Source organism: Melopsittacus undulatus, chromosome 8, assembly GCF_012275295.1.
Source record: "Melopsittacus undulatus isolate bMelUnd1 chromosome 8, bMelUnd1.mat.Z, whole genome shotgun sequence".
NCBI classification, from domain to species: Eukaryota; Metazoa; Chordata; class Aves; order Psittaciformes; family Psittaculidae; genus Melopsittacus; species Melopsittacus undulatus.
This window is the reverse complement of record NC_047534.1, coordinates 41,239,451-41,254,151: the sequence shown is the minus strand read 5'-3', so window position 1 is coordinate 41,254,151 and position 14,701 is coordinate 41,239,451. Positions and strand designations below refer to the sequence as shown.

General features: G+C 44.0%; 1 protein-coding gene across 2 annotated transcripts in view; it reads right to left on the bottom strand.

Annotated features, from left to right (window-relative positions):
- SP3 (Sp3 transcription factor) overlaps positions 1-14,022 on the bottom strand; it is a 35,924-nt gene extending 21,902 nt beyond the window's left edge. Inside the window, exons 1-5 of one of the 2 annotated variants that reach the window (XM_034065208.1) lie at positions 13,750-14,022; positions 13,298-13,422; positions 13,001-13,117; positions 2,782-2,893; positions 1,531-2,697 (exon numbers count right to left, since the gene is read on the bottom strand). In XM_034065208.1, coding sequence (XP_033921099.1) covers positions 1,531-2,697; positions 2,782-2,893; positions 13,001-13,117; positions 13,298-13,422; positions 13,750-13,756 — 1,528 coding nt within the window. In that variant the 5' untranslated portion in view covers positions 13,757-14,022. Of the gene's footprint in view, positions 1-1,530; positions 2,894-13,000; positions 13,118-13,297; positions 13,423-13,749 lie in introns of both variants that reach the window. The other variant, XM_034065207.1, reaches the window with a different exon arrangement.
- Between the last annotated feature and the right edge of the window lie 679 nt (positions 14,023-14,701).

Here is a 14,701-nt window from a genome sequence, read left to right as displayed (position 1 = left end):
CATACATGCTCTTTGTTACTGATGTCTATACCCCATGTAGGTAACAAGGTGTGATGGAGACAAGACCAAGACTTTCTGTGGTCACTGGAAACGGAAAATTTAAGAATCAAGATTGTGTCGTCCCCCCCCGAACAAAGGCTGTGAGCAGTACACTCGTCAACAGTTTGGTGCTGCTCTCTACAAGCCAGTGAAGAGTAGGCTTACCTAAGCGTAGGTAATTTTGTCTTGTTAATATACAACTCACTTTCAAAACAAAATGAACAAAAAAACCCATCCCAGCTTCTTATTTTAAATTCAAATTTTAGATTACAAAGGAAAAGCAAATTTTCTGATGTAGAATATACCAATATCAATAACTACGTATGATAATCCGTAGGCTTTTGAAATAAAGCAACTTCTGCAGCTCCTCTAGGCATTTTTCATGTAATACTGCATTCTTCTCACATGCTTAAATACAGATACAATGCAAAATATTTATGTTTTACTTAAACATTGATGTTTCAGTATCTTAATGAATCAGTCTTGGATCACATGATTATAGTAAAGCAGTTATTCCCAAGCTACTTTGTGCAACAGTGTTCCCTCCCAACTTACCTCTACTGCTCACTCTTCCCCTCATAACTAGCCTGGGCACAACCCTGCAATGATGAGATTAAATGGCTTCTGGTACAGCAAAATGTCTGAACCTCAATCATATCTTATCCTTTCTTTTAGGTAGCTACACCCTGAAATTTGGAATGCACCGTATCAAATTTAACAAAAATAAACAGGCATGTTTATTTTTTCCCACATTAAGAAACACCTATTTTAAGAAAACATCCTTTCTCTACTTACAGAGATAAAACACATTGTGAAGTTTATCGTTAACAATCGCACAGTCTGAAACATAAGGTAAATAAATAGTACTGGAAATTCACATATGTTCTTAAGAACAGCTTCCATTTTGATTATTACATGCTTGTTTCACTTCTGCTATGTGAGTTTTGTACACTGTAGTTACACCAATATGAAACCACTAGGAAATGAATTTAACAAAACAGCAGATGTATAACAGCACCTCAGGGGGCCTGAAAATTTTCAGGGGAAAAAAAATTCTATCAAGGGAAATGTTGGGATTTTCCATGAAAATTTCATCTATTCAGGACTGGGAAGAACAGGGTATGCTAATGATACTGCTGATAGTCAGATGAGAGTCAGATTTCCCCTTTTCCAATTTAGCACACAGGTCTTCTCCATGGTAAGACTTTTAAGCACCAATAAACATTGTATTAGAACTGCTGTTAACCAATATGACCAGCTGGGAGTTACAGGGGCTTATACTAAAAGCAGCAAGGTGGGGCCATATTCTACCATTACAGGAGTTTCTAAAGGAACATTAATTTCAAATAAAAACTGCCATCACTACCTTTAACTCACTGTCTTTAGTAAGCTTCTGCAGCAAGACAATAATGTTATTTCCATTATAAGCATTTAAACCAACCACACACAATAACAAAAAACAACTTTCTTCAAATAGAGTAAAATAAATACCTGCAGGACTGCCAGCATTTTCTCCTTGATGCAGCTGAATACCAGCAGAATCTATAGAGTTTACTGTAACTGTCTGTAGATTTGGCAATTGAGCAGTGCTTAGACTAACTGGAGTTGACGTCAACGCCCCACCTGCTGCAACTTGACCAAGAGTGAGAGTCTGCACAGGGGTTAAAGTTATTTGTTGACCAGGTGCATTCTGAATTTGCAAATTCTGCAAGTTCTGAACTCCTTGCACTTGAAATGTTTGCCAGGTTATCTGCCCAGAAGGGGTCACTGTTTGTGCCTGAATTAAAAAGGTTCCAGGATTCAGCTGCAGCTGAAGATTTTGAAGAGCCTGTTGAGATATACTTTGACTTGCTTGCACACCGTGGATTGTCTGTTGCGCAATACCTTGTACAATCTGGGCTTGACTGGTTGGCTGCTGAGACTCTTGAAGCTGTATGTGTTGTACAATTGGCTGTGCTGTGGAGACCTGAATATTTTGAGCCTGCGTGTCATCAGAGACTGATGTCTGGATGTAATTTCCCTGAAGATCAGAACTATGAACTTGACCACTAGTTGTGGTCAAGTTGTTTGCATTTTGTTCCAATATACTTGAACTGTCTATGGTAACGGGCAACTGTGATGAAGATGATGTTGGCACAAATAAGTCATTATCAGTGGCGGTTTCTGTGATTTCAGGAGAAACTTGCTCACCAGTCCTTTCAGAAGTTTCTGAATTATCCATGGCTTGTCCAGTATTTATCAAGTGCCCATCTGCATTAATGCCTGCTGTCATGGTTTGAGAACCACTGCCAAGTCCCAGAGAATCTAGATCAACACTATTGATGGGTACAAAAGTAATATTTCCTGGCAGTCCAAGAGGGACGTTAGCAACTACTTGTGCTTGGCCAGGGAAAGACGAACCACCAATTGCAACTCCCTGAACCTGGACTTGACCAGACTGTGATAAGATATTCTGAATATTAGCTGAAGGTGTTCCAGAGGCAATGATGGTTTGATTAGAGCCAGGAATTATCTGGATTTGACCAGTTTCTTGATTTATACTGCCATTATCAGAAGAGGCTGCAAAGCCAAGTTGAACCTGCTGGCCATCCGCTGTCTGGATCTGGGGTATTACTTGGTATTGCACGTTAGACACTGTACCATTCGACGAATCTGATCCTGGTGCAACAGAAAAGATTTGTTGATTTTGCAAACTCTGAATAGGAAGGACATACTGCCCACTTGAAGTTACTGTGGCCGCACCTGGTATCTGTACTATATTACCAGCTTCATCCTTTATAGTGGCAGGAGCTGCAGACAAGACCTCCCATCTATGTGGAGCTCCTGTTAATTGCACAGAAGCCAAATCCCCTGTCTGAATAAAAAGAAAAAAGAAAACACAAAATTAAAACAAGAGAGGTACAGACTACCTGCTAGCACAGTCATGCAATTCAACACTAGAGATTGATACACTACTGGGAAACATGCAGCGCAGCCCATATGAACAACAGCAACATGATTAGAACTATGAAGTACAGATATTGTAAGTGAGCTAATGCCTAGTCCAGGGTAACCAACCTGTGGGTTGTGAGCTGCGTGTTGCTCATGAGCAGGTGAAAAGCAGCTCCTGTGCCATGGCTATGTCTGGTGACCAGCAGCAGGGTTATTCTGGTATGGGGGCTGCTGGGTAATCCAAATCCCTGGTTGTGGGAAGAAGGGAGCTGGCAGGGGCTGCTGGAGCTCTCATCACCAGGTTGCCCTGGGACTCAGCTACAATCCTTACCTAGCCCAGCATCTATTGCACAGAAGTGAAGAAATCGCCATGAAACCAGTGTTGCCTGTTATCTCCTGGAGCTCCACTGCCTTTTGACTGACTCCGTGTAATATACGGCATAGATGTGCATGTTGTGACTCTCAGGAGTACAGAGAGTGTTAAGAAGTGACTTAGTCACACAGTTGGAAAGACTGAGTAGTCTCAGTTTAAGTTACACATAACACAAAGTCCTAGTATTTATAAGCTTGTATGAGTTACTGTTTCACTAGGGAAGAAGGCCTCTAAACTAAGGACTTTTACACTGAAATCATAGTTGCATTATTATATGTATCTGTTAGGAGGCACACAGAAAAAAATCTATCTTCATTAAGCTGGAACAATAGGAAAGGTCAGTGTTTCAGAACAGACCCCGAATGGCTAAAGAACCAAAAGACTGATGAAGTATGCTTTTGTTTCTTATTCAGTAAAGGTAAATTGCACTTACCTTTTTTTACCAAAGCAAGCTTTTTCAGAATAGAGTATTAAGAATTAGGTTTAACATCCTGCAATGCTCAGGACAGATCTGTGTAGTCAACCAACTTGGTAAGTAACCACCAATCTAAAAAAAGATGTAGTTAAGTTTCTCCTTATCTGTTTTATGGCACTACAGTAAATCAATGGAGTAACTTTTTATTTAGCAACAAATAAACAACTTGTCTTACAACTCATTCAGCTCCGTGAAAAAAAAAATTTTGGCTCTTTGTCAGAGTCCACAGGACACAAAGCTCTAATCTGTCCTTCTACACTGATCCTGTGATCACTCCTGGTAAGAAAATTACGAGAGCATACCGCAGCTTCCTTCTGATGTTGCACTCTGACTTCCTTTAGAAAAAAACTTGGATATGCAAATTACAAGACACAGCTTATTCTTCTGTAACATCACACTGAGGCTTAGCCAGCCTGAATGAATCTTGTGGCATGCATCCGAGTGAATTTAGTCCACAGTGTAGGCTGGGACTTTCCTAGTTTCACTTTCTTACCCTGTTCCAAGCTGCAACACTAAAATGTTTACGCATACAAGAAAAACTACTTTATTTAAGCCTGAGTATTTAATAAATAGTTTTATTATGCTTGGTAAACTTAATTTCCAATAAGAAAACACACATCTTGGTTCCAAATTCCTCTGTACACATAATAATTGTGAATAAAAAAAAAAAAAGAATTCTAGCTTTCTTTTGCCCTCAAAGATACATCTAATCTTTCAGGTAGTTTATGAGTAAATAGATACAGCATCACCAGAACAAAACTAATTTTATGGCCTTAGTGCTTGAAGGATCAGAAAAAGGAGTAATGGTAATTTCATTTTACCATTTTCCTCTTACACTGATCAGTCTTTCAGTTAAACAACATATTTGAATCCTTTATTTTTTCACGCTTGTAATTGATGAGATTAGGAAAAAAATATGCAATACTCCGTATCACACCATTTTTTTAGAAAAAGGGCAAAAAAGATCATTTTCCTCTACTACCATATTAGCTTTATACTTTTATATTTACACATAGGTACCAGCTGCTGAAATGCTGCTAAGGTTGTAACTACTCAGTTCACCCATATAGAAATACTTATTAATTGAAGGGTTTATAAAGTAGCAAAAGACACAGAAAATTCATAGATAAACAATGTCAGAAAATACCAAAAGCAAAAATAAGACTGTTGTATGTTTAATGTTTTTCATTATAAAATAAATGTATAATATAATGTGCTTATAGTATCCATTAGAACAAGAGAGAAAAAAATAATGGGAACCATTACAAGCCCAATATAATTTCTCACTAATTTTGGACTACGTACAAGCAAATGTTGAATATTTAGGCTATAGGTGGACTGACCTAATAGGCCACCGTATGTCTATCTCTAGTCACACATAATACATAAGAGTATCCTCCACAGAAATACATCAGAGAACCCATTTCCTTCATGAGATGCAAATGACCTGCCTTATTCTTCTCCTCCTCAAACATATGTTAATTTCCACATCACCATCCAATGGCTTTTGCTTTTTTCATGTTGGGCACACATCCCTCCTCACCTTTCCATGATCTGGTGAAATAGTCCCTCAAATCCTACTCTGTAAGGGTTTTAGCTCAACAGAGACATTCTTTTAGTAGATGCACTTGTCAGTCCCTCGAGGCGTTCAGGGTAGCCGTGGACATGGACACGAAGCTATTGCTACACATAGTGCATGAAATGCCTGTTATTCACATGTTGCTCTTATGGCTGGCTTTATCAGACACTACCAGATGAATCATGAGGAGGGAGGGGCAAAAAGAGGGTGAGGCTTTCAAGAAGTTATCTGGCAGCTATTAAAATTACTAATTTTGAAGCATGAAAAAAACCTGTATAGTAAAGAGTATTTGAGGATTATCTGTAACCTCAACTGGTTATCAACCTGTCATAACAAGCTTGACTTATACCCTTTCTCAAAGTCTGCTGAGCTAGAAAGATATTTCTTGGGCTCCTTTTTCCTACTGAAAAGAGTAGTAACTTCGCACTGCATACTCAGCAATAAAGCATTGTTTCAGTAACTCCAAGTTCTACCACTGATGTATGAGCAGCAACATCTGCAGCCCACTCACTGATCTTTACAGCGCAGTCATAGTAGACCTGATTTTGTTTGCTATTATCCATCCATCAAAAATACTGGAAAATTCTACTAGAGTAGAAATAAAGCAACAGCCCTCTTTCTTACCAACTGATACTCAGAGAACAGTTACATGAAAACCGCTCCTTTAAGAGAAGGCTAGACGGTTGCAATCCAAAGGCTATGTGTCAAGAGGAAGGGACAAAGATCTGAGGGAAGTTCAGCATTAGCACTACTCTGCCAAGGAGGACAGAACAGGAAGCAACGGGGTGTTCACTGGAAGCAGTATCAGGAAATGAGAGAAAGAGACAGGAACAGAGCAAAGAGTGGCTGGCACAAGGTATGGGAAGAATTAAAATCAAATGACAGGTCCACCTGGAGAAAGGTCAAGTACCACCAAAGAGTGGAAGCAACAACTGCTGTTCAGCCTGTCTTTTGATTCTTTAACAAGCCTTGTAAAATTTCCAGTGGGTAAAATAAAAAGATCTCCCTGAGCCAAAATTCTCATCCCTGAAGAATGAGGGGTAATAATAAATAAAAATCTAGTAATTGTCTTGTTCAAGTTGTTTAGAGAAAATTAAAACAACATTAAGTCAAATGTGGAAGGAAATAAAAGAAACATATACAAAAGATAAGATACTTTTAAAAAGCAATCTAAACCAAATACATTTAAAAAGCCATCAAAACCATGCTGACGGATGGGACTTGGGGAAAAAAAAAGATCCTTCACCAAATTAAAACTGAAAAGGGGAGAAACACCCCTGTAAGAATGGGTATATGTGGTAGGCACCTGCATCTCCACGTATTAAATTATATCAACTGGACACATGCCAATACACGTTAGTGTTTTACTGCTAAAGAACTTCAAAACCTTTATCTGTGCTGCTCTATTGCGAAGTGCTTTTTGCTGTGCTTTTAAGAAAGTCACTTTTACCCATTTAGTCCTGGAGCAAAAGCATCAGCAAAATGAGCAGAGGTTGACAGATAATGAGTCACGAGCTCCTAAACATTTAAAAATCACACACCTAATGAAGAAGATTGGCCACTGCCTCATCCAAATTGTTGTTTTATGAAAGAGCTACGGCTCTAATGCATAAGCTTAATACCATGTGTTTACCAAGCTACAGTAAACTATCTGTGCATTCTTAGGTCATTACAAATGTAAGATAAAACGCACTTGCTTCAACTCTTTCATTAAGGTATGAGCTAATACATTCTATCTTGTATTTGCCATAGGTTAAACACATGTTCAACATCAGTCACTGTGGTTCAGATGACACAAAGCTGCTTGTTAACGCAAATTAATTCTGTTGCATGTTTCAGCCATCTTACAACGAAGCCACTCAATTCAGAGAAACGCATTTTCCCAAATCAGAAATTTAGAGAATTTCAGGGGAAAAAAATATTATCTGGGGCTGCTTCAAATGTTATTTTAAAAGCCAATTCCAATCTGGTGAAATGTATCTAACATTTAATTGTGTCTCATTTAAGGAACATCTACATCTTTTTGCTTGAGATGGACAACTGGACCCAAATCTTTTATAGCTTGTTTTTAATCAGCAGAACTTCAGGACCCATTTAAACTAAAACAACATGGCATCCTTGACACCAGAAGACCCGTAACAGCTGCAGTATCAACAAATGAGCAACAAGGAGGCATTTCTAACTAGACTGTATTTAACTTCATTTGTTTATCAATTATTAATCTATATATGTGTTATTCTCTATATAACTCCACGCCAAAATAGAATTTTGCATAGAAGTTTGTGTGAAATGGTTCATTTTCCTCATGCCTTCAAGTCAGGTGCTGAAGGCTCTACCAAATAATCAAGGACAAGAACGATGACCTGGGGGCCAGTCATTCTCATCTTTGGGAAGGGAATGAAGCAAATAACCTTGAAAATAACCTTGGGAAAAAAAGAATTACCTTCAAATAACCTTGGGGGGAGGGAGGAGATGATCAGAAGTAGTCAGCCTAGACTTAGGAAGGGGAAACAATGATTAACTAACCTGACAACTTTTTATGATGAGACAACTGGATTGGTAGATGGAATTAGGCAGGGGGTATTATTTATTAGAAATACCCCCTGACCGTGCTTTAAACAATCTCCAGAGACCCTTACCAGACTCAATTGTTCTACTGAAATCTTAACGCTTCTTAATAAATGTTCAAATGCCAGAGACAGAACTTTTTGGTTTATGCCACCTTTAAAAATATAAATGTTTTAAAATATGTATTTTCATACTTCTACACTTGGTTCTGATCCAGCCCTAGGAAGATGCAACTGGAATGCAAAAATCAAAGAACATTTAAAAAGGTGAGCTTTTGGGAAGGATACTATTAGGCACTACAGTCTACCCGACACTTGTCTGCTTTGCAAAAGCATAAAACGGAGAGAAGCAAGACAATCCCAGGAAGACTTTTCTACCGTGGCTGAAAACATTGTATATAAAAACACTGAAAACATGGTGCACCTGTTCACATCCAGAAGCTTAGCATCAGGAACCCATAAAGGAGAAAACGGATGTCAGAATAACTTCGAGCTTCCTCAAAACCATCATATAAGCCAGAAAACTGAGAAGTACGGATAACTCAAACACATGGCATTCATCCATACTTTTGCCTAGCAGGAAACATGAAATTTAAAATGCCTTCATATTTCTGTGTCCTATCAGCACTATTACTATTTCCACCTAAACTGAGGTTAAGCTGTTTTCATCTCAGATGGCTAAAGTAATGTTCTGAGGCATAAACAAACTGGAATTCCAGATTTTTGTTAAGTTCTGTGAAGTACAGATACTCTATTCTAAAGCTCAAGATATGCCAAAGCAATCTTACAACACTCCAACACTCTTTGTAAAAGATACAAACAAATGCTTTGTCTACAGCAGAGAGCGATACTCATCTTCTCCACTTCCCCCATAATTGCTAATCATTAACCTCTCCAAATGTTTTCCACATACTGTTGGTAAGCAACAACACAAATAAATCATTCCTCCTGCCTTTTTTTTTTAACTAAATAATCAGTGTAGCCTGCTGCACACTAGCTGCAGCTACATACCATAACCGGGGCAGCCATCTCTGACAGCTCCCATTCTTTGCGGCTGAGAAAGCCAAGAGTGCTCTCATCCAGCCTGCCTCTTTCCTCAATTCATCCACCTTTCAGTTATCCCACCTCACACTCCCATCATAGAATCAACTAGGTAGGAAACGAGTTCCATGATCATCGAGTCCAACCACTAACCCCAGGACTGCCAGCCTTGCATTGTATCCTCACCTATCTCAGTTATGGCCAGCACGGCCAGAAAAATGGCACTTGACAGCATGACAGTTCAAGAGGATGTCTTCAGCTTTGTGTTGCAATGAGGTAAGAGAACATAAAGAACTGGTTATCAACTCAACTCTGTAACTTCTTAACCAATCACCTGATCATACAACAACCACACAACTGGCCATGAAGGCTTTGTTGGAACTGAATTTTAGAATCTGTTTCCTCTTTTGTTTTTTTCTCCTATGCACAGCTCTGCCGCCACAGCTTTGCTTCTCCTTTTCACCTAATGCTAAGGTTTTCATAGAGCTTTAAACTGGAATTAAACTAGAGTATTTATAACTCAATGAAAAAGAATCTGAAACTGAAAGTTTAAAGTAGAATTACTAGTTAGCAATAAACAGTGAAAAAGCAAGACCCAAACTAAAACTTCTCAGACATTAAATTCTTAAGAGAGGAAAAGACATCCATAGAGGTCAAAACATACAATCTGTCATTCTAGGTCAGGCAGTAGTGCATACCATCCCAGCAAGGCTTTCACATACACCTGTAGGTAGCAATCAATATTCAAGGGGAAGTTTTCACAGCAAGCATTTGAACCAGCCATGGATGCAGCAGTATGGCAACTGAGGAAAAGATTTTCAGGTAAGCAAGCCACAAGGTCAAGGCCATCTACATAAAACCAAACAGCAGCAGACACTGGTGTAGGATGATTGTAGGCAGAAAAAATATCATGGTGTCAAAGCCTAAGTTGAAAGGCTGCAATCTCCATCAATATATAAAGATGAGATTAGCAGTAATGCCTGCTAGTATTTTGTCATCCAAAAGCAAGTAGAGCTCTAACCAGAATCCTGGGCCAAGCCGAAAACCTTGTGGACTAGAGAAAGACTGTCTAGTTCATTGACAGAATGGAATACAAAGACAGTTTAGTTCTGTCAACTGCCTTCTTCACTCACGTTCCATACCAAGCAGTTGTCACTCTCATTAGTATTTTCTATTTCCACATTAATCCTTTCAGTGTCATAGAAGTGGCGTCCACTCAAACTGCAGGCTTGGATTCAGATACCAACATAGAATAATTTCAGTTGGAAAGGTCCTCTGAAGGTCATTTGGTCCAACCTCTGTGCTCAAAGCAGGGCTATCCAGATCACAGCAAATACAATCACATTTGCTTCAGCTCTTCCCTAAATCCCAGACACGCAATATTCCTTGCATTCCTATGGGAGTTTTGTTGTTGCTGTTGCTTTTAAATCATACTGCTGGGCTCTTAGGGAGCAGCTGCAGCATGCCATTTCAGCCAGGAAAGCAGTGTGCAGTAACGGGCTAGCCTAGTACAGTGGCTCCAGCCCTGCCAGCTCCTACCCAAGCAAATGTCAGTAAGGCATTAACAAAATACCCCCAAAGAGAACTGCTCTCCTTACACATGCAAGCTCTTCAAAAGCTTCTAAAAGGAAAGACCTAGTTTAACTTTTCCTATCCATTTGTATGGATTGAGAGTTCTAACAGACATTCAGCAGTCAGAACTGCAGTCCAGGTATAGGAAATACTGAGAAAGGACTGCCTCCCCATTACTGCATTAGGTACCATTACTCATACACAGGTATCAAACTGATTCATCTATACTCCTGAGAAAGGGATGAGCATCACAAACACCAGGATGACAATTATGTCTGTGTCCATGCATACAGATATAATTTTCCATAGAAATTATGAGTTACCTACAGTCTAAGCCTTTTCAGCTTCTCCCTCCCTCTTCTACCCCCCAACAAGATAGACTCGGGGCCCCCCCAGAGAGGGGGGCAGGGGCATGCAGATCTTTATTGCACTAAATCCCTTTCAGCATTCTGTTTTTCATAAGGAATATCTTTCAGGGACTTCAGTCTCTCCCCTCCCTTTATTAAGGTCATCTTAATTAACTCCAGTCTAGTTCAGCTACTGTAGGTATCTCCTCCAATTTATATTTAGTTTCCACCCAAAATATTCTGAATCATTCAAAAGCTATGTGGTAGGAGTGTAAAAATTACCAGAATGCTATAACCTACCTCACAGCAGATATGTAGGAGGGGCCTATCTTCATGTATGGAAAGTAGTGAGTTTATATTCAGATTTAGTTTTAACTAAGATTTTGGCTTCTCTTGAATTACTTCTGCCTTGTCCTGAAAATTACCTTATATATAAACATAACAACAGACAAATTAAACAGGAATAAAGTACTCCTTCAAAGCCGCTTTGCCCATTTTGACCTATCAGGAACCATTGTATCACTAGCACTAGCACTTCAGTAGCCTGTCAGACCCAGCACAGCTCATACCAAAGCAATCAACCTATCCTCAAGATGCACAATTCCAGCTTGAAAATGAGAACAACCTTAAGGTAGATAGAGAAAAGCAAGCTATCATTTCAGCATCACTTATTTTTCAATATGTATGTTTATGCAAGAGGCAGATCCAACATTCAATTTTTCAACACTGTATGCATCTGGCATCATGAAACAAAACTTAAAGGTATCAGGCACTTAACATTGTCTAGAAGTATTTTTAAAACATGTTGCTTAAGAAAATAAACAGGTTCAGCAGAAAGAACATTTGAAACAGGGTCAGAATCTTATTATATTATTTTCGAGCTCTGTCATTAGTCTACAAACTGCTCTGTGACCTCAGACAACTACTCTGCTCAGCTTCCTTTTATGTAAAGTAAGTTGAAATGCACAGATGAAAAGTATTTTAAAGTTCAGCACTATTTAGTAAACTTAACGTTATGGTTAACATTTTGACATCTGTTAAAAGCTTGCCAAAGCCACTTCATCCATGAGTACAATGCTCTGCAGTTTTATTTCCTACTTGCAGAATCCTAAGAACACACATGGCTATTGCACAGCAGGTATAAAAAATAAGAATCACTTTAAAAGCAAAAGAAAACCAGATAATTTTTTGTCCAAGGACTAAGGCCAAAAAAGGCTTAATCATGTCATTTTAGAAGGTATTTTGGAACTCCCTTTTAATAGACCGATATTTTTAGGCATCAGTTATTGAAAAACACACCATCTCTTTTAACTTCAAGAGCATTATGTCAACAAGAGAGTTTGGCTAGACCAATTAAGGAACACGCGTGTTTCCATTAGGCTTTTGTTCTGAAGACTGTTAAACTGGCTTCAACAAGAACACGTTTCTAGTCTGCAAGATCCATCTTGCCACACAAGGTCTCAAGGTCATCAAGGCTCCTTTCAGAGCCGACAGTGCATGAGAGATAAGGACAGAAATTCGGTTTGCAATACGAGGGACTGCATGATAACTGCGCCTAGAAAAAACAGCGTCGATACAGGAAGCAGCTTTCCACCACCGCGTTCGCTTCTAAACAGCCATTTTACTTCTAACTACATCCTTCCCTACAGCCAGCCTTCATTTTGTGTTCCTGCCTGGGTGCGCGGCTCCAGGCTGACAGCCGAGGACAGAGTACCGGCTGCGCTCAGGTGGAGGTGAGATGCCTCCCAGCCTCGCCGGATGCCGAGCGAGCCGCTCCGGTGCCAGGGGCAGGGGACGGAGGTTTCCCGCCTCCCCCCGTGTTTGAAAGTAAATGAAGGCGCCGCTCCCAATGGCGGGGGAGGGGGGAGCTAGGCTCCCTCCTCCTCCCGGGAGCCCGGCTCCTCCTGGAGAGGCAGGGGAGCCCGGGGACCCCTCTCCTGGCAGGTCGGCCCTGCTATCGTCCCTCCCCCCGGGCGGGCAGTGCCGTGTGTCCCGTCCCTCCCCCCGGGCGGGCGGGCTGGCTGTGCTGTCTCTCCCCCCGGCAGGCCGTGCGAGAGCGGCGGGGCGGGCACTCACCGCTCCGGCAGCGTGAGAAGCAGCGGTGGCGGCGGCGGCCTCATCCTCCTCCGGCGACGGCGGGCCGATCTTGCTGCAGGTGGCCGCCAGCAGAGCGAGCGGTGACGGCTGAGCGTCCTACCCACAATGGGCGGGTTCAGGGAGAGAAAGTGGGTGGCGGTTAGTGCGGGACAGCGACCGGGCTCCTCGCAGACGCGCACACAGGAAGCGGCGGCGGCGGCACCGGCTCCCGCACCCGCTCACAACGTGTCACCCGGGGGAGGGGGGGGGAAGGGGCCCAGCCAGGCCTGCGCTTACCTGGGGGGCTGCCGCCCCGGCGGAGGCCGAGGCGGCGCCGTTGCCGTGCTGGAGATACTCGCTGTGGCTGCTGCTGTCCACGTCTAAGGCAGCCATTTCCTCTTGTTTCACGGGCTTCTCGGGAGCTGCGGGCACAGGGGGAGGGGGAGGGGAGAGTCACTGACGGGAGCGATCACCCCCCTCCCTCCCTCTCCCTCCCTCCCTCTCCCCCCCCCCTAACCCCAGCGCTCCCCCCGCCCTCCCGCACGGAGCCCTCCTCCTCCTCCTCCTCCTCCTCCCCGTGCTGCTGCCCCTGCCCCTCTTCTCCCTCCTCCCCCTGCTCCTCCTGCTGCTGCTCTCAGTGCCGCTCTCGCCTCGCTCGCACACGGACGCTCCGGGGCCGAAGCGGGGAAGCGCAGGGCCGGAGCAGGAGCAGGGAGCCCCGCGGGGCGGCTCGGTCGGTGCGTACGTACCGGTCATGGTGTGAGTGCGAGCGGCCGGCTGGCTGGCTTGGCTGGGCGGGAGGCAGGCAAGGCAGGCTGGCTGGCTCGCACACAGGCCCTGCTGGCTGGGGCTAGGCGGCTGTCGCCGGGGACATGCTTATTGTGCTCACGGCGGGCTGAAGCGGCGGCGGCGGCCCGAGCCTACTCCGGGTTTTTTTTTCCTATTTTGATTGACGGTGCGGGAAAGCCGAAAGGTGGGGCTTGCAGCGGGAGAGGGGGCCCGGCCGACACCGCCGCCCGCCCGCCCGCCTGCCAGCCCGGAACTCCCGCCTACGTCAGCGCTCATTGGCTGCGTATCGCCGCCGTCGCCGCTCTCAATGGCCGCCCGGCCTGCCAGTCACCCGCCATGGGCGGTGGAGCGGGGGGGGGGGAGCCCCATGCCGAGGCGGCTTCCTGTTTGCCTGGGCTTGTGCGAGGAACAATGAGCGGGACCCGCCGAGAGTTAGCGGCCTGCTCCGGCCGCGGGCCTGCGCGGGCCCTGCGCTGCGGGGAGGCGGCCCTGCCACGGCTGCAGCTCCGCTCTAGCGCGGGGCCGCGGCCCGCGGGGCCTGGCCGTGAGCCCGCGCCGCAGGGGTCAGCGCAGAGGCACAGCTGCGCGGCGGCGGCGCTGCTTCCCCCCGCCGCAGCCCCCCCCCCCCCCCGCGCTCCGTTCCCCCGCCGCGCAGGAGGCGCGGGTCTGGAGCCGCGCTCGTTTGAAATCTGCTGTCGGGGCTGTCAGTGAGGGCTGGCGGCGGCTTCGGGAGCCGGCTGAGCCGTGCCTCACGACGCTTTGTCCCCGCCGGCACTAAGATGTCGGCGCTGTCCCAGGGGAGCCGGCCCGCCCGGGCAGACCCTCCCTGCCGGCGGCCCTGCGCTGTGCCCGCTGCCGGAGCCCGCAGGACCGGCAGCCCCTTGCTGTGGGACGGGGTGCCGGGTCAGCGCC